The 20,637-nt window shown below is 45.8% G+C and overlaps 1 protein-coding gene across 1 annotated transcript in view; it reads right to left on the bottom strand.

The window, feature by feature from the left end:
- The window catches only part of LOC308697353 (SH3 and cysteine-rich domain-containing protein 2-like), a gene marked incomplete at both ends in the record, with an annotated part of 356,064 nt that overhangs the window by 10,993 nt on the left and 324,434 nt on the right, over positions 1-20,637 (bottom strand). Inside the window, 4 exons of the mRNA XM_081376535.1 lie at positions 7,525-7,662; positions 9,973-10,024; positions 10,197-10,276; positions 10,367-10,416. Coding sequence (XP_081232661.1) covers positions 7,525-7,662; positions 9,973-10,024; positions 10,197-10,276; positions 10,367-10,416 — 320 coding nt within the window. The remainder of the gene's footprint in view (positions 1-7,524; positions 7,663-9,972; positions 10,025-10,196; positions 10,277-10,366; positions 10,417-20,637) is intronic.

The raw sequence follows: 20,637 nt of genomic DNA, 5'->3' as shown, positions 1-20,637 counted from the left end.
TAGCATGAGACGATACCTGGACCCTACAGAGGTTGCGCAGGCAGTCCAGCTCCTTCAGGATGTCTCATCAATACGTGCCATTGCCAGAAGGTTTGCTGTGTCTCCCAGCACAGTCTCAAGAGCATGGAGGAGATTCCAGGAAGACAGACAGCTACTCTAGGAGAGCTGGACAGGGCCGTAGAAGGTCCTTAACCCATCAGCAGGACCGGTATCTGCTCCTTTGTGCGAGGAGGAACATGATGAGCACTGCCAGAGTCCTACAAAATGACCTCCAGCAGGCCACTGGTGTGAATGTCTCTGACCAAACAATCAGAAACAGACTTCATGAGGGAGGCCTGAGGGCCCGACCTCCTCTAGTGGGCCCTGTGCTCACTGCCCAGCACCAGGGAGCTCAATTGGCATTTCCCATTGAACACCAGAATTGGCAGGTCCGCCACTGGTGCCCTGTGGTTTTCACAAATGAGAGCAGGTTCACCCTGAGCATGTGACAGACAGGAAAGGGTCTGGAGAAGCCGTGGAGAATGTTATGCTGCCTGTAATATCGTTCAGCATGACCGGTTTGGTGGTGGGTCAGTGATGGTCTGGGGAGGCATATCCATGGAGTGATGCACAGACCTCTGCAGGCTAGACAATGGCACCCTGACTGCCATTAGGTATCGGGATGAAATCCTTGGATCCATTGTCAGACCCTATGCTGGTGCAGTGGGTCCTGGGTTCCTCCTGGTGCACAACAATGCCCGGCCTCATGTGGCGAGAGCATGCAGGCAGTTCCTGGAGGATGAAGGAATGATACCATTGAAGGGCCACCACGCTCACCTGACCTACATCCAATAGAACACCTCTGGGACATTGTGTTTCGGTCCATCTGACATCACCTGGTTGCACCTCAGACTGTCCAGGAGCTCAGTGATGCGCTGGTCCAGATCTGGGAGGAAATACCCCAGGACACCATCCGTCGTCTCATTAGGAGCATGCCCCAACGTTGTCAGGCATGCATACAAGCACGTGGGGGCCATACAAACTACTGAGTACCATTTTGAGTTGCTGCAATGAAATTTCAGCAAAATTGACAAGCCTGCTGCATAATTTTTTCACTTAGATTTGCGGGGTGTCTTTGAATTCAATCCTCTGTAGGTTGATCATTTTCATTTCCATCAAACGATGTGGCATCCTTTCGTTCATAACACATTACCCAGTCCATATTAGTATAGATATCCAGCATGATATTTTTCCCCATTGAGATCTGATGTGTTTTCAAAGTGTTCCTTTAATTTTTTTGAGCAGTGTATATATATATATATATATATATATTAGTGGTGGGCCGTTATCGGCGTTAACGCAGCGCGCGATAAAAAAAATATCGCCGTTAATCTATTCCCCAAGTTGGGTTGGGAGATGGCTCTACTACACAAGCTATGATGACGCAATCTACCCGCGGCCGCGAGCAGGGGCGGACTTTACCATTAGGCAAAGGTCGGCAATTGCCTTGGGCCCCAAGCTACCTAGGGGCCCCCAAAATGCCCCATTAATTTATGCTTAAGTTTTTTTTTTTTTTTTTTTTTTTAATTTTCGCAAATTATATATTTCTAAATCTCCATTTGCGAAAAATGGCATCAAATCATTAGTCGCAGAAAGGAGGGGGCCCCCCACCTCACTACATTGGACTATTCCATTATCTCACGCATCTGCGAAAGTGACAAGGCTGTATTGCGACAAAAAACTGACAGAGAAAAAGAAGTGATTGACAGAGTGTACAGAGTAGTAGAGTAAAAATGAAGCGAAGCTACACAAGCGGTGCTGAAAAAAGGAGGAAAAATTGCAGAATAAGGTAACAAACTTTTTTGTGATGCCCGCTGACAATGACAACAACGATACAGGAAATACACAAACAGAGCAAGATGAGTCTAAACGTGAAAATGAAAAGTTTCGAAGTTACCCAAGCGTCTCAAATAAAAGAAAAAAAGACTCAGATACTGTAAGTAGGCTATTGGGAAAGCTGCCAAAGATGACAAACTTTTTTATGGCTAGGAACAACAAACGTCCAACGCACAGAAAGATCGTGAAGCAAAGAGGACATGGAGACCGACAGACAAAACAGAGCAGTTTAAATTACTTATGATATGAAAAATCTCAGGTCTCAGATTCTGTCAATTCTATTACGAAATAATAAATACCGTTTGGAGCTTGTAATGTGACGTGACCGATCCCTAGAGGCACGTGAACTGATCATCTTCGGTAATAACTTACCAAAATGTATTCCTTATTCATAATATCGACCAATCAGTGTTTTTCAACCGCGGAAAGAGGTAAAACAGCTGGAGAACAATCGTCACATAACATTTAGCCTAACGTTCCTCAGGAAAGCCATTTAGTTACCATAATATAGGCTATAGCATGTTAGTTGACTAGAAAAATAAGATATAAAGAGTATTTAGCTAAATAGGGCCTATGTGTAGGCCTACTATATTATTTATTTAGTATATTGTTTACTTATAATTTAATTATAATAAAAAAACATTGTTTAATTTTAGTTATTTTTAACCTTAAATAATACCAGCTGATATGGCTCTCTGTATGTTCACAGCATTATGTAAGTTTTTTTTTTCTTGAGAAAAATTAACGCCTATCTTGTGTACCTAATATGTATCCAAATGAGTCAATATTGAATCAAATCACAAGAATTGAATCGAAATGGTGAAATTTGTCAAGCAAAAAAAAAACAAAAAAAACAGAGCTTACCAGAAATTGTACCATGTAAACATTGTAACGTTTCTGTTTAGGAGTGAATACGTGCATGCAAGGTTTAAAGGGGAAGTTTTATTTCTCCTCTCCAACCTTTACCTGCCTATTCACCATTCAGTCTGTAAAAAAGAGATTTCGCTCTCTTTTAAAGGTGCAGTGTGTGATTTTTAGACGTCACAATAAGTCGATCTTCATAGAAGGGGGTTCCCGCGGTTATGTAGATATGAATGACTCATTCTAAGGTAATAAGAACATAACGGTTCATTAAGTAAGGTCTTTATACACCACTGAAAACATAGTTATGGATCTTATATTGCATTTCTGTCAATAGATCCTCAGAAATATGACACATTGCACCTTTAAAGATCAGATGGGGGGCCCATACATACCTTCGCCTTGGGCCCCCAATTTGCTAAATCCGCCACTGGCCGCGAGGTAAACCCGGCTGCAGCGCATATTCGTCGTCATCTTAAGTAAACACGGCTGTAAGTGAAAGCTGCAACATCCATTATTTGGACTTGGTTCGGATTTAAGCCGTCCGACAAACAGCAGCAAACTATCCGAGTGTGTGGGGTAACGGTTCGGTAAGTTAACACACGACTAATCCGTTCTACCACCTCAAATTCAAAACGAAACATGATATCACTGAATACCAGCGCGCGCTTATTATTCTCATTCCAATATATCTTAGTGGTGTAACGTTAACACATAATCTCTGTCTACGCCCGATTTTAAGAATCGTTGTTGTGTTTCTTTTTAACTGAAAAGACATCAGTTAGACAATATTATAACTTTAAATTTGGGGTTTCATAAGCTCCAAGCCATAATAAACATTAGACCTACTTAATATCTCTGCAGCTAGTGTACTTAAATTTTATTTATCTGCAAAATTATGTTGTATACTTACAGTTTTGCACAATTTATGTTCTCAAAACTACATATACCCTTTAAAAAAAATAAATTTAGCAGTTGTTTAGCAGGGTCTGTGTAACCTGTTCTGAAATGGTTTTATTATAATAAACTGTATATCGTTATCGCAAGAGGCTGCAATGTATATCACAATATAGATTTTAGGCCATATCGCCCATCCCTAATTGATAGCCTATAGTAGTTGATAATAACATAGGTCTACCTAATGTTGCCTACGGACGGTAACAGTACAGAAGTAACCTTTTACAGGCTATGAGTAGAACAGCTTTCTCAAGCAGTTTGTGATGCATTTTGGAAACAGGAGATGAGCCCCTGGTCTAATGCGCCACCTGGCTTGAGAAACCCGTTCTCAAAGACTTAGGCTACTTTTATAGTCATTATTTGGGTAGCACACATATTCTTAATGCCTTCGGCAGAATTCAAATGAGCCATTTTAATCTAGATTAATCTAGATTAATTTCAAAACTAATCTAGATTTATCTAGATGAAAAAAATTAATCTATGCCCACCTCTAATATATATATACATACATACATACATACATACACACACACACACACACACACACATATATATATATATTGTTTATTGTGACAGGCAAGAATGTATGTGTCACATTCACCACCTTCACCGTCTGTCTTCCTCATCTGTGTGTGCACTACACTTCCCATCATCCTCCTTGGCACACCGGCACACCTGCATTCTATCAGCCATCATCATCATCACCTGCACTCCCTCGTTAACAAGCCCTATATATTCAGCACTCTCCCTTCACTCCTCGTCTGGTCTTGTCTATATGTCAATATGTTGATTCATGACACTCAGACCCCTCTACATTACCTACCTGCATACTCACTGTTGATCCCGATCTTCTTCAGCCTGTCTTCATTCTGTCTTCAGAGAAACTTCATCTTAATCTGCAAGAGAGAGATAGACTTGGTTATCATTCAGTTAAGCTGCATCTGATTATCTACTTCCTGTTTACTCACCTTTCACGCTGTATCCGATCCATTCTGCTATTAAAATATCAAACCTACCATCTTGTCTGCTTCGTGTATGCAAACCTGACAGAAGACCAGACCAAGATGCAGAATCCTTTGGATTCCAGAACGAGTCAGCTTTCATTATTCTACGCAGCCCCGTTCATCCGGTTGTGTCCAGCCGAGCCGGCATTTCAGTTCGGGTCCGAAACGCAACTCAAGGAGGATGACTTCTCCGATCTCCCTCCTCTCATCGGCCCAGTTGAACCACAGCCACCAGTCATCTTCACTTCCTCACCCATCCTCATCCAGAACCATATCGAGCCTTCAAGTGTCTGTCCAGCTGAACCAGAGTCTGCAAGTGTCTGCCCAGTCGAGCCAGAGCCAGCAAGGGTCTGCCCAGTCGATACTGCTCACAGCGACTGCCCAGCCGAGACTGCTCACAGCGACTGCCCCGCTGAGACTGCTCACAGCGACAGCACGAAGCCCTCTTCACCGCTGGTCCCATCCAGCACAGAGCCTTCACCGCTGGTCCCGTCCAGCACAGAGCCTTCACCGCTGGTTCCACCCAGCTCAGAACCCTCTTCGCCGCTGGTTCCGCCCAGCTCAAAGCCCTCTTCGCCGCTGGTCCCGTCCAGCTCCGAGACCTCTTCGCCGCTGGTTCCGCCCAGCTCAGAGCCCCCTTCGCCGCTGGTTCCGCCCAGCTCAAAGCCCTCTTTGCCGCTGGTCCCGTCCAGCTCAGAGTCTTCTTTGCCGCTGGTCCCGCCCAGCTCAATGCCCTCTTCATCGCTGGTCCCGTCCAGCTCAAAGCCCTCTTCGCCGCTGGTCCTGTCTAGCTCAGAGCCCTCTTCGCAGCTGGTCCTGTCCAGCTCAGAGCCTTCTTCGCCGCTGGTCCTGTCCAGCTCAAAGCCCTGTTCATCGCTGGTCCTGTCCAGCCCAGAGCCGCCTTCGTCACTGGTCCTGTCCAGCCCAAAGCCGCCCGAAGGGTCTTCTCCGCTGTGGCCGCCCGAAGGGTCTTCACAGCCATGGCCGACCGAGGGGTCTTCACCGCCATGGCCGACCGAGGGGTCTTCACCGCCATGGCCGACCGAGGGGTCTTCACCGCCATGGCCGCCCGAAGGGTCTTCTTCGCCATGGTCACCTTCTCATCCTGCTTCGCCATGGCCACCTCCTCAGCCTGCTTCGCCATGGTCATCTCCTCAGCCTGCTCCACTGTGGTTGGCGATACCATCCTGGAGTCTCCTGTCTGTCGTCTTCCTGTCCACCCTCCGGTCACAGACTCCAGGATGCCCACCCCCCCCCTCCCGTGTTCTGCCTTCTACAGCGCGGTTTGCGCCTAGCGGGAGGGGGGAGTAATGTCACATTCACCACCTTCACCGTCTGTCTTCCTCATCTGTGTGTGCACTACACTTCCCATCATCCTCCTTGGCACACGGCACACCTGCATTCTATCAGCCATCATCATCCCCTGCACTCCCTCGTTAAAAAGCCCTATATATTCAGCACTCTCCCTTCACTCCTCGTCTGGTCTCGTCTATGTCAATACGTTGATTCATGACACTCAGATCCTCTACATTACCTACCTGCATACTCACCGTCGATCCCGATCTTCTTCAGCCTGTCTTCATTCCGTCTTCAGAGAAACTTCATCTTCATCTGCAAGAGAGAGATAGACTTGGTTATCATTCAGTTAAGCTTCATCTGATTATCTACTTCCTGTTTACTCACCTTTCACGCTGTATCCGATCCATTCTGCTATTAAAATATCAAACCTACCATCTTGTCTGCTTCGTGTATGCAAACCTGACAGTATGTTTGTATGTGTATATATTATATACACATACACATTAACACATACATTCTTGTCTGTCACAATAAACTGTTTACTTGCAATTGGATCTACGATTCTCAGTTGACAGTCAGTGTCGGCAAATTTATTTTTGTGGTGGTTCCGCATTTTGAACTATTTTATGTGACAAATTATAAGAGCGCAGTTTTTATATGTCTGACAAATTTATTCCTCTGTGTGTGTGTGTGTGTGTGTGTGTGCGTGTGTGAGCAATATAATGTTGCATTGTGAATGTTTTTAGCACTGTTAGAAGTGTGCCACTTGATTTCTGTCAAATTTTCTTTGTGTGTTCTGTGTTGTTTCTGATTTTGATGATGAATTTTCTATGCGGGGTCTCCAGGGACATAGCGTTTTCACGCTAACATAAGTGCAGATATCATTACAATTAATTATTATTTTATTTTGATCTAGAAAGGGTTGAGAGCCATACAAAGTTTCATGTCATTTGGACAAAGAGAACATTTATTTCAAATTCAGCAAAAGTCATTTGCGGGTTAAAAAGACCCAGAAGAACACCAAAGGGTTAAATCTACGGGAATATATTTTAGTTTATGCAGTTCGCTACAGTTGCGTTTAGCTAGCTCAGCCTCTGAATATCAGTAATATTACGCGCTCTGACTATCCAATCAAAGGACGTGAAAATGCTGATGTTACTGTGCGCCTGATAGATGGCCCAAATGCAGTTAAATCAAAATCTGATTGGCTGTTTAAATCTGACTGATTATCTGATTGGTTAAAGCAACAGTTTCATTGCCATTAATTTTAAGCTACAGGCACCAGCACTGTTGATTCTGAAGGCCTCAAGGCAGATTTCTTTGGCCATGGCAACACATGATGGCTGAAATATAATTGGATAAAAGCTCTAAACAGGAGAAAAGCTATGAAATTAAGAGAATGTACTATTGGGAATAATTGAATACTTATTCATGGAAAAAATATATTAAAGTGCAAGTCAGTGATTCTGATAGTGTTTAGGAAAGCAGAGAAGGCTTATATATAGATGTTTTATACTTGTATATATACCTGAGCCTCTTTAACAGTCAAGTGACCCAGATCTTTGTTGCCAAGGACACTTTGCGTCACCTTCCAGACACGCTCACTTGGACGTACTCGCTGCACAAAATTAGCAGGGAATAATCCAATTCTATCACCGCATTTTCCCTGCACACACAATACAACACAGCACAGTGTTTATAAAAGCTGGTGCTCATTAAGAGGGAAATCAAATCATTAATTATCCTTTATACAGTGTCTCTGAAAGAGTAGATTTGTTATAATTTTATTGGTACAGTATCTTTTATAAGTCATTCCATTTAGTTAGAAAAGTGTAATACATTGGTTGTAAATTGTATTATTTTCATATAATCCTTCAGTCCTTTTGTCTGAATGGCTACCATGTGATTTACCTGTTGATGTCATGAAGTGAGTCTTAGAAAGTGAGAGCAGGATTCATGTTCAGAATTTAGTGAAGCAACGACTACAAAGATACAAAAAGCTATAGAGAAAATGACGTGAACAAGAACTAACACTCACCACAAAACAGCAATATACTTAATACTTTTAACACAAAAAAGTGGGGAAATTTAGTCCTAAGTAGTATTGAAACAGTACACTTACAGGTATACTTCTAGTACATTGATATTAGTATAGTTACTATTATCACAAGTATACTTACTACATAAAGTATATTTAAAATAATGCTTGAGCTTAAGTATACTTAATAAAATGAACTTAAAGTATACTTATTTTTTGTAAGGGCAGGATTAAGAAAACTACGGTGACTGGGTGGGGACTTGTTCGGTTCACTTAGTTTTGTTGTGGCCATGACATGTAAACTCGCGGGAACGTGTTATGAAGTGGTGGCCACGAGATAATTTTTTACATCGGCCACGCAGTGTAAAGTCATGGCCTTGAGAGATGATGTCTATGTTGAGAGAACGGAATATTCTCATTGCAACGACTTCATATGTTGAGGTACCTAAATCTATTTCTCATGGCCATGAGTTAAATGCGTAAACAACTTCCGTGACCATAGCAACCTGGAATCATCAGAAATAGATAGGCCTATAATAATTATTTTTGGTTTCACTTTATTTTGATGGTCCCTTTAACACATTCTGTTGACTATAAGTAACGTTGCACCTACATGTCTACTAACTCTCATTAGATTGTTAGTTAAGTATTAATAGACTGGTAGGGTTAGGGTTAGATTAAGTTGACATGTAGTTGCAAAATTACTTATAGTCAGTAGACTGTCTGTTGGAGGACTATCACAATAAAGTGTTTGTGTTTGCGTTTGCAGATTGTGTTTGCAGATTGCGTTTGTGTTTGCAGTTGCATATATTAAGCAGACAGTCTACTTATACTCCAATTAAAGTTAGTTGACATATAGTTGCAAAGTTACTCAGTCAACAGCATGTTCAAAAGGGACCATCAAAAATGTCAAAAGTGTTACCTTATTTTTTAATTAAGAAAAAGAGTGGAATTAAGAAATAATTATATTAACATATTGCCCATTATATTGCACGTAATGGTGCCTATAGCAGCATTCGAATGAAGTTTATCAATAAATGTTAAAGTAATATGCCTTGTACATTTGTATCTATCCCATCCAACAGTCTTTTAAATCCATTCACTGGACATTTATTTTTTATTTAATATTTTTATTGGCCTGTTATTAGTATTATTGGTTACATTTCTTATTCATTGTTATGTATTTGCTTTATTTTCTCATTCATTTTCCGTATCTCTTAAGCTTTATTATGTTACTTAAAGTATATATTTTGTAAATACTGTAAATGCCCGAGCAATAAAGTTGTGACTTTATGACTGTATTACCAGTAGCCTATGTGACAATAAATGAGTGCCTGTTTTCATTTGTAGCCACTCGTGCCCGTGACAGCATTCAAATAAAGTTCAAATACTGTTAATATATGTTAATAGAATATTTAAGCTAGGCTACAATATATATATATATATATACAATATATATATTCATCTCATTGTAAAGTATTTTAAATCCATTCACTGGCTCTCTTGATTTTGTTTATTATATATAATTTTCCATTTGATTTCATCATCTCTTTACCCAAAATCAATGTTATGTATTATCAAACAGCCTGCAGAATATAGCCTATGTTTTGTAAATACTGTAAATGCCTGGCAGTCATGCCAATAAAGCTTTGATTGTTTCTGGCCCAACACTTTGTGAAGTATGTGAGAAGTGACGCAGAAGCACAGAGGACCATCACTTCTCGCGCTTACACCACAAGAACTCAGGAATGTGTGTATAACAGGCCGGAACCAATAGTTTAAACTGACATTGTCACACTCCTTCACATACCATTTTCACCTCTCCGGACTTTGCAAATAGGACTCATTAAAGCAAAGTCTGATATAGAATTTCTCCAAAAGAAACACTAGTATGTGATGCTGCTGATAATGTAGAGCTCTTTACACATGAACACCCACCTTCCACCATTCTTCATTAGAGTCATCAATCACCATAACTCTGTCACCAGGACTAAAATAAAAACAGAGAGAAAGCCAAATGTGATATGTCTCAAACCATCTGTGTAAATGTGTTTATATGCTTATAGACACAGACAGATTTTTCTTTTTTTTTTTACTGTGACTTTACTTGTCACATTGGTGTTTGAGAGATTTTCTATCACACACACACATGCTGGACTTACCATAATTCTAAATCTTTTTGCTCGTGAGGGAGAAACTTGTAAAGTGCCACATAAGTGTGAAAGGAGCGAACTTTAGGAACCTGAAATGAAAACACAAAGCAATATCTAATCAGCAGTTTATAATTTAAATATAAAGATCCGTCACAGATTATTCAGAAATGTTACTTTACCTTAGATATCTCATCCAATTCAGAGTTAACATTCTCAGGAAGAGAGACATCTGTAACTGAAAGAGTGTACAGAGTTGTACTGTTAGCAGGTCTGGACATTGTGCTGTGTCAGTAATGTCTAGTCTGTTTGTCTAGAGATCATTAAATTGATCTCATATACATCTAAAGAAAAAAAAAATATATATACAGATTGGAAGCCCAATAAAAATAATATACTGTATATATATATATATACTGTAAAAAGAAGCCAAACAGAGTCTATCAAGGTTGATCTCAAAATAACAGAATCACCCAACATGTATTCTGTTCTTGGACAGTAAGGAAAAAACAATACCAAATGTGAATAAAATGCAATTAACTTTAGGTTAACAATAGGTTTCAGAAAACGTCTCGGTTACGTATGTAACCCTCGTTCCCTGAGTAGGGAACGGAGACGTTACGTCGGATGACGACGAATGGGGTTTCGCTTAGAAATCCTATCATCTTCGAGTATTAAAACACGAGCCAATGGCAAAGAAATGCCATGGGTCTGCGGAATTTGCATAGCGTAACTCCGCCCCGCCCTGGGGGTATATAAGGAAGTGCGCGAGCAGAATGCAGATATGTCTTCGCTGAGGAGCCGAGACTGAACTCAGGCGTTCCAGCGGTACAGCGGAAGTGGCAGGGAGACGTAACGTCTCCGTTCCCTACTCAGGGAACGAGGGTTACATACGTAACCGAGACGTTCCCTTTCGTTGTCACTCCGAGTTACGTCGGATGACGACGAATGGGGTTCCCGTATAATCACGCCACCTCTCGACTGTCTTCCAGTGCCCTGCGTAAGTCTGAGCTCCCTGTCGTGAGACTAGCACGGACGAAGGAGTCCTACTTAACACAGGAATACCGAGGTACACTGGGAAGCATATCCAGTGGAAATATGCAAACATGCCCAACCCAAAGGGGGGGACTTGGAATACACATATGACCCCGAAGGGCTGCATACGGAGTAACACTGGGGTGTCCAGCCGCAGGTGGAATATTTCAACCCCAGGGGTGGCAAGGTGGCTTGCCAAGGGAAAGACACATGCTCAAAGAGGCTTACAGTGGAATACACATGTGGGGGTCGCCCGAAGGGAACCATGCACATGGAGGCACCTAGCCAAGCGCGAAAGCTGCCAGTGGCATAACTCTGGCGTTGACGTCGTCAGTGCTGGAGGAGACTCAGGGCTTATGAGGCTCACCTGAGGAATATCGCACGTATCCCGTCCGTGGAGAGGAATGGCGAGCAAGCGAAGACACCTGAGCAGAATCTAGCACCGGCTAGTTGAAGCGAGTACATGAGAAGAAACTGGCTCTACTCGGAGATTGTAGAATCTCGCGAATGTGTTAGGTGTCGCCCAGCCTGCAGCTCTGCAGATGTCTGTTAGCGAGGCGCCATGCGCTAGAGCCCAAGAGGATGCCACACTCCGAGTGGAGTGGGCCGTCACACCAAGGGGGCACGGTCGACCTTGCTGCTGGTAAGCCAAAGCAATGGCGTCCACTATCCAGTGAGACAACCTTTGCTTGGAGAGAGCCTTTCCCTTCAGCTTCCCACCATAACAGACAAAGAGCTGGTCTGAGGTCCTGAAACACTGCGTTCTGTCTACCTAAGCACGAAGGGCGCGTACTGGACAGAGCAGTGCCAAGGCTGGGTCTGCCTCCTCCAAGGGCAGCGCTTGCAGGTTCACTACCTGGTCTCGAAAGGGTGTGGTAGGAACCTTGGGCACATATCCAAGCTGGGGTCTCAGGATCACGTGAGAGTTAGCCGGCCCGAATTCCAGGCACGCTTCGTCAACCGAAAATGCCTGCAGGTCCCCTACCCTCTTGATGGAGGCCAATGCAACCAGGAGCGCTGTCTTCATTGACAGGAACTTAAGCTCCACTGATTGCAGAGGCTCAAAGGGAGCACTCTGCAGGGCAGTTAAGACCACTGAGAGGTCCCAAGAGGGTACGAGGGGAGGACGAGGAGGATTTAATCTCCTGGCTCCCCTCAGGAACCTGACGATCAGGTCGTGCTTTCCCAAGGATTTACCATCAACTGCGTCGTGATGTGCGGCAATGGCGGCAACATACACTTTCAGGGTGGAGGGAGACAGCCTTCGCTCCAACCCTTCTTGCAGGAAGGAAAGCACGACACTGATGGGGCATTTCGTGGGTTCAAGATTTTTAGAAGAACACCAGTTGACGAAGAGGTTCCACTTCAACGCATAGGCATGTCTCGTGGACGATGCTCTAGCGGAAGTGATGGTAGCCACCACCGCTGGTGGTAGGGTACTCAAACCTACCTCGTCCCGTCCAGAAGCCACACGTGGAGGTTCCACAGATCGGGACGAGGGTGCCATAAGGCGCCCCGTCCCTGAGAAAGCAGGTCCTTCCTCAGGGGAATAGGCCAGGGAGGTGCTGTCGTGAGGAGAACTAGTTCTGGGAACCAGGTGCGGTTGTGCCAATACGGTGCAACCAAAATTACCTGCTCCTCGTCCTCCCTGATCTTGCGCAAAGTCTGCACAAGAAGGCTCACTGGGGGAAACGCATACTTGCGGAGGCCCCGCGGCCAGCTGTGCGCCAGTGCATCCGTGCCGAGCGTGCCCTCGGTCAGGGAATAATACAGGTCGCAATGGGACGAGTCGTGGGAGGCAAACAGGTCTACCTGTGCGTCCCCGAACTGATCCCAAATCAGCTGGACCGTCTGGGGATGGAGTCGCCATTCTCCAGAGAGAGGCCGAACTCGAGACAGCTCGTCGGCCGCCTGGTTCAGGTGTCCCGGGATATAAATGGCTCGAAGCGACATCAGATGCTTCTGACTCCATATGAGGAGGTGGCGGGCGAGTTGTGATATACGGCGGGAGCGCAGACCACCTTGATGGTTGATGTACGCTACTGTCGCGGTATTGTCTGATCGGACTAATACGTGCTGACCCCTGAGCAGCGCATGGAAGCGGTGCAGGGCGAGACGTACAGCCAGCAACTCGAGGCAATTGACATGCCATAGGCGCTGGGGTCCTGTCCAGGAGCCCGCGGCAGCATGTCCATTGCACATGGCGCCCCAGCCCGTGGTGGAGGCATCTGTTGAGACAACAACATGCCGGGAAACTCGTTCCAGGGGCACTCCGGCCCGTAGAAAGCTGAGGTTCGACCACAGGGTGAAGGTCTGACGGCAGGCCGGAGTCACTGGGACCCGGAGCTTGCCATGTTGCCATGCCCACCTCGGGACTCGATCGCGAAGCCAAAGCTGAAGCGGTCTCATATGAAGCAATCCGAGCGGCGTTACTGCGGCTGCGGATGCCATATGCCCCAGGAGCCTCTGAAAAAGTTTCAGTGGGACCGCACTCTTGCCCTCGAACTGACGAAGAGAAGTCAGCAGTGACTGCGCGCGCTCGCTCATAAGCTGCGCGCACATGGCGACCGAGTCGATTTCCATACCGAGAAAAGAGATCCTCTGCACTGGGCAGAGTTTGCTCTTCTCCCAGTTGACCCGAAGGCTCAGACGAGCTAGGTGCCGGAGCACAAGGTCCCTGTGTTCGCAAACCTGGTCTCGAGGGGGAGCTAGGATCAGCCAGTCGTCGAGATAGTTCAGGATGCGAACCCTGTGTTCGCGTAGGGGAACAAGGGCTGCCTCGACGACCTTCGTGAAGACGCGAGGAGACAGGGCTAGCCCGAAAGGGAGAACCGCGTACTGGTATGCCTGCCCCTCGAAAGCAAACCGTAGAAACGGTCTGTGTCGAGGTAAAATGGAGACATGGAAGTAGGCGTCCTTCAGGTCGATCGCTGCAAACCAATCCTGTGGCCGCACACACTCGAAAATGCGTTTGGCCGTGAGCATCTTGAACGGCAGCCTGTGAAGGGAGCGGTTCAGGACGCGCAGGTCCAGGATCGGTCGTAACCCACCCGATTTCTTCGGAACAATGAAGTAAGGGCTGTAGAAGCCGGACCTCATTTCGGCTGGAGGGACAATCTCGATCGCACCCTTCGCCAGTAGGGTGGCGACCTCCGCTCTCATGACAGGGGCATTGCCACCGACCATAGTGAAGCGGACTCCGCTGTAGCGGGGAGGAGATCGCGCGAACTGAATCGCGTAGCCGAGCCTGATGGTTCTCGCAACCCAGCGGGACAGTCTGGGAAGCTCTAGCCAGGCCCCCAGAAAGTGCACCAGCGGGGTCATACGAACCACAGACGTACCGTCGGGGGTGCAGCGAGGCGGAATGACCGGCCCAGGCGTGGGTGGCATAGCGGCCCGGTGCGGGGGCACGGTCATTAGCCGCGTCCTGCCAGAGAAGGCCAGGGGAGGACCAGCGTCCCACGGGGGCGTGCTCTGGCAGGGGTCTGGCGACAGAGGGGGATGAGAGGAGCGTGGCCCGTGGGCGGCGCGTGCTCTCATCCGCACACTCCGTGTGCTCAGAGATTGGATAGTGAGTTCTTTCTTTAACCATTTTAGGGTGCTGCCCGTCGTGGGACGAGCAGCGGGAATGGGAAAACCAAGGATTCTCCCCCGGCCCTCCACCGGGGGAAGGAGCGGCCCTGCTACCGGCTCCTGTACAGAACTCATCACCATCTCTGAGCAGCCCGTCTCAGGAGCGCCGCTTAGCCTGGCGTTTAGCGGGGCGCGGGGCGGGAGAGGGCTGTGGCGCCTTCCTACGGCTTCCTCTCCGACGCGACCCGGGAGCAGCGGACTGCTGGGGCCGATCGGGAGGGGCGGGAACCGCAGGAGGGAGCCCTCGGCGGCGAGCGGGCTGAGGCACCTGTGCCGACGGCTGCGCCGCCGAAGCAGCGGGCCGCCGGGGCAGGACATGTTTTAAAGCCTCAGTCTGCTTCTGGGCAGTCGAGAACTGCTGGGCAAAGTCCTCGACTGCACCGCCGAATAGGCCAGCCTGGGATATGGGGGTGTCGAGGAACCGGGTCCGCTCGGCCTCCCGCATATCAGCCAGGTTTAGCCATAGGTGTCGCTCCTGGACCACCGAAGTGGCCATCACCTGACCCAGCGAGCGTGCGGTCACCTTCGTCGCTCGGAGAGCAAGGTCGGTGGCGGCACGCAACTCATCAAAGAGTGCTGGGTCAGACCTCCCCTCGTGCATATCACGCAACATCTGGGCCTGGTAGACCTGCAGAGTCGCCATGGCATGCAGTGAGGAGGCCGCCGTCCCCGCAGCTCTGTAGGCCTTCGCCGCAAGAGTGGAAGAGAACCTACAGGCCTTGGAGGGGTGCTTTGGGTCCCCGCGGGAAGAAGCACTCTGAGGACACAGCTGCATCGCAACAGAGCGTTCAACCTGGGGAACCCCAGTGTACCCTTTGGCGGCCACCTGATCAAGGGGAGGCAAGGCGGAGGCGGTCGCCGAGCAATCACGGGAAGACAATGGTGCCTTCCAGGACCTCGTGACCTCATCATGCACATCCGGCAAAAAAGGCATTGGGGTTGGCCGCCGACGCGGATCAGCAGCCGCACCCAAAAACCAATCGTCCAGCCGCGAACGAACCGGCCCAGGTGGCGGGGACCACTCAAGACCGATCGCCGCGGCTGCCCGGGAAAGCATGGCCGTCATCTCGGGATCAGACTCGGACAATGCTGGGACACCCGAGGGTGGCAGCACAGCCGAATCCTCACTTCCCGAGGACTCCTGCCCACCTTGTGATGCAGCGATCGACATCACGTCATCCTCTGGAGCGCCGAATGAAACTCGCGGCAAGTCCGAGGACTGTACAGCGGTTTCCACGCGGACACTCGCGGGTTGCACGGGAACAGAGGGAAGTGTGGAGCGTGGAATAGTCGGCGCTTTGTTCCACACTGTAACCCTCAGATCACCCTGGCCGCCAGCCGAAGTACCAGCCCTCTCGGGACCAGTAGATCGGGGTGCGGATGAGGGGACTCTCACATGAAGATCATTGAGTCTCGATCTCAACCGTGCGATGGGCATGTTCCCGCAGTGGGAACATGACTCATCCACAAACGCTGCCTTAGCGTGCTCGACACCCAGACACACAAGACAGCGATTGTGCCCATCAGAGTCAGACACGAATAGACCACAACCAGAAGTGCACGGGCGAGTCATCTTTAAAAAGACGTGCCGCGTGCAATGCTCTTTTGTGAAAGGAGATTTCTCCGCAGAGTGTTGAAGCGACCAGGGAGAGAACACACAAACTCTGGCAAATCACTGCACAGATCAGCAGGGAATGTGCACTCGCTGGAACTCGCTGTCACACCAACACCTGGAGAGAGGCTCGTCTTGAAGAGATGAAGAGATAACTCAGGATTTGGCTGTGGAGTGAAGTACATCAACTTCGCTCCTCAGCGAAAACATATCTGCATTCTGCTCGCGCACTTCCTTATATACCCCCAGGGCGGGGCGGAGTTACGCTATGCAAATTCCGCAGACCCATGGCATTTCTTTGCCATTGGCTCGTGTTTTAATACTCGAAGATGATAGGATTTCTAAGCGAAACCCCATTCGTCGTCATCCGACGTAACTCGGAGTGACAACGAAAGGGAACTCTGGTTCTCTGGAACATCGAGTGGATAGATCCAGCTACCTTTCTTAAGCGAGCATCGAGGCCCTGTAAGCCAGAGGATGGTCATCTGAAAAGGCGGTGCTTGATCCATAATAATGAGCCTGGTAACACTTAACTAAGTTAAAATAAGTTACATAGTCAGAGATCTGAATGACATGTAGTAACACGCAAAAATAATTAAACTTAGCAGCACATACAATAATGAAAATTTTGCCAAACATGGATATAAAGACATGTTTAGTGACATGGATAAGTAGGTCTGAGGGAGTGTTTTTTTTTTTTTTTTTTTTCGCTTTCTTGGGCCTCTTGGTTCCTTTTTTTTTTGTCATCACTGTGTTGTGGCATTAAAGTGACAGCTCCCTGGACAGGCTCAACTGGCTTTCCTGCAATACGCCACTTTTCACTATCAGGGAGATATTAAGCCACAGTGCACGCTTTCCAACCACGGAGACAGCTATAGTATGCCCGCTATCTTGGACAGCTTGGGATTGTGGAAAAAGAATCAAACTGGAAGAGTAAAACAAACAACACTTTAAATGAGCCAACCCCCCAAGATTACTGTTATAGACACGAGGCTGCTGTTATTTTAAGTAATATTTTGACTAATACTCAGAGGTCATCGTAAGTGATACATCCCGTTTGTACTAGCTACTGTGTACAGGCCACCAGGGCACCATACAGACTTTATCAAAGAGCTTGCTGATCAAAATTAGTACTGGCTGCAGAGAAAGTCTTAATTGTTGTTTTATATCCATGTAGATCCCAAGATGCATTGAGATTGGCATTTATAGACATTCTAAACTATTGGAGTTAGACAACACGTGTCAGGACCCACTCATTGTCGTAATCATACTTTAGATCACATGGAATCAATGTCGATGCAGTTGAATTTCGCCAGTAGAGCAATGAAATCTCGGATCATTATCTAGTCCAGTGTATAATCCATTTAGCCAAGGTTGCAAAACTAGAGGTATTTCACATTTTGTGGAAGTGCATATACAGAAAGGCCTTTAAAACTGCTAGATCTGATTACTTTTCGACTCTTAAAAGTCTATTATTTGATACAGTGGCTAAATTAATGAGAAATCAAGCTTCAACTTCTTTAATTGCAAAATTGATACTATTAGAGAGAACATTATAACCCTGCAACCATCTACTACAGCATCACATCAGGCATCATGCTATAGACCAGTGGTTCTCAACTCCAGTCCTCGGGATCCGTTGCTCTGCACATTTTGTATTTCTCTCTTATCTGACACACTCAGTTCAGTTCTGATGATCTGATTCAGGTGTGTTAAATAAGGGAGACATACAAAATGTGCAAAACAGCGGGTCTCGAGACCTGGAGTTGAGAACCACTGCTATAGACCCCCTTGAGGAATTGAGGAACAATTCCATTCACTCTTTGCTATAGCAGAGGAAGACTTGTTTAAACTTAAACAGTGAACAAGCAAAGACTAAATAACTTGCCACAAATAAGTAATCTCTTACTTATTAAAAAAATAAGTACATTTTTGCTTTTCATAATGCAGATTATTCACTCAGTGCCAGCCTGTCAGTGACAGCAGCTGGCCACTAGTTGCACGAGTGTGGACTCCAATGCAGTTACCGTGTATGATCACACATAAAAACAGTAGAAACAGCTCGCAATTAAATCCATATCCTACATTTTCTTGCAACCTGATAAAATCCATGGCAATGAACATCATCTGAGATGTTTAATCCACAAGCATTCTAAGAATTATTCTTCACATCAATCCACAAGTCCTTTAAAGGAGATTTTCATTCAATTAGATGTAAAAGCAATTATAAACTTTTACGTTAGCGAAATCAATGTTGCAATAAATAATAATTGGTTGCAAAACGGAATCCACCCACATGTACTGTATAGCTTTTTGTCTGGGTTTCAGTAACGGTCAGAAAAACAACTAGATGTACCGCAGGGCGGTACAAAATATGACCGCCGCTCAGGCCTGCACTGGCTTTCCACAAAAATAAATTACGTGGAGCAATTTGGCTGTATTGCGTGTTTATGTATATAAGTTGTATATTTTAAAAGACTGTCTGGAGTATTCCTGTGGATCATGGATAATTTAGAGTTTTGTAATTATTTGCCATTACTATTTAAGTTTTATATCAAAAGTCATTAGTTTAGACACTTAACATCCATAATGTGAAAACGTCACATCCATAACAGTGGTTAACAGTAAAAAGCGACTGAAGTGCTCTTGAGCAAGGCACCTAACCCCTCACTGCTTCCCGAGCGCTGCTGTTGTTGCAGGCAGCTCACTGCGCCGAGATTAGTGTGTGCTTCACCTCACTGTGTGTTCACTGTGTGCTGAGTGTGTTTCAGTAATTCACGGATTGGGATAAATGCAGAGACCAAATTTCCCTCACGGGATCAAAATAGTATATATACTTATACTTATACATACTAAGTATGAAAAATCTGTGATTTTTTTTTTCAAAGGACCCTCCCATTCAATTTCTACAAACCTCTACCAAACGGTTGAGGTGCCTGTTGATGGTAAAAGTCAGTTATCTGACTTTGGCATGGGTTTGTTGTGTTTTACTGAAATAAAAAAAACATTTTTTCCCCAAAAAAGTGGTTTTATCTTGTAGCCCTGGTCCCAGAGTTTTAAAAAAAACAATGTTAACAAAATTAAACTCATTCCCACTGTACCTAGTAGAACACTTAAGTAAATGTCCCATTGAAATTAATGGGATTTTATGGATTTAGGTGAAGAAAGTGTACACATAATACATTTTGGTCTGTACCATGAAGAGAAAACTGATTCAACTATATAAACTATATATTTTCTGAAAGCGTAGACTCTCAGGATGTGATCTAACATGGCATGAAACATGTCCCACCCACTTCATTAGTATACTGCCCAAGCATAACACATTGGGTATTGGTAAATCGGGTATATGGCTGATACCTAAAAAAAGTAGTAGTATGTGCATGTCTGTCTCTGTGTGTGTGTATGTGTGTGTGTTTGTGTATGTGTGTGTCTGTGTGTGTGTGTCTGTGCGTGTATGTATGCGTGCGCACATGTGTGTGCGCGTGTGTGTTTGTGTGTGTGTGTGTTTGTGTGTGTGTGTGTTTGTGCGTGTGCGTGTGGATGTTAGTGTGTGTGCATGCTTGCGTTTGTTTGTATTCCTGCATGTGTGTGTGTGACAGTATCATCCTAAACCAGCAACCCTTCACTCAACAGCACCATCTACAGGCCGATGAGTGTACAGTCACTAAATGTGCACATGAATGAATTTATTTTATACCCCCCCCATGGATGAAATTCTACGAAACTTAGCATACCCCCAGAGGATGTCAAGTTAATCATACGCATGAAATATGGTGCAGTTCTGAACATCTCAACTGAAGATAGGGGCGATTAAAGCAGAATAATATTGCATTTTAATTTTTTATGGGAAGGGGCGCAAATCACAAATGAGTGATTATGGGCTAGGTTGATGTGGGCCCTTAAGACCAACATACCATAAAAATTTCTTCAACCTCGGTGCCACGGTTAAGGTAGTTACTTAGGAAAAACAGCATTTTTTGGGTTTGGGGGGGCCCAGCGCGGGGGGGGGAGTGGCCCCTGGGGACCAAATGAAATTTTTCCGTAAAAGTCTAGTGGGGCTACATGGCCACCAAATTTCATGTTCCCCCGTGTTTCGGTGTCCCTGGTATCGTTGACGAAAAATTCAGATGAAAAAAAAAAAAAAAAAAAAAAACTTTGACAATCGATTAT

Source organism: Scardinius erythrophthalmus (assembly GCF_964197995.2).
Source record: "Scardinius erythrophthalmus genome assembly, chromosome: 10".
Taxonomy (NCBI): domain Eukaryota; kingdom Metazoa; phylum Chordata; class Actinopteri; order Cypriniformes; family Leuciscidae; genus Scardinius; species Scardinius erythrophthalmus.
Note: the sequence above shows the minus strand (reverse complement) of the source record. Positions and strands in the feature narration are given on the sequence as shown.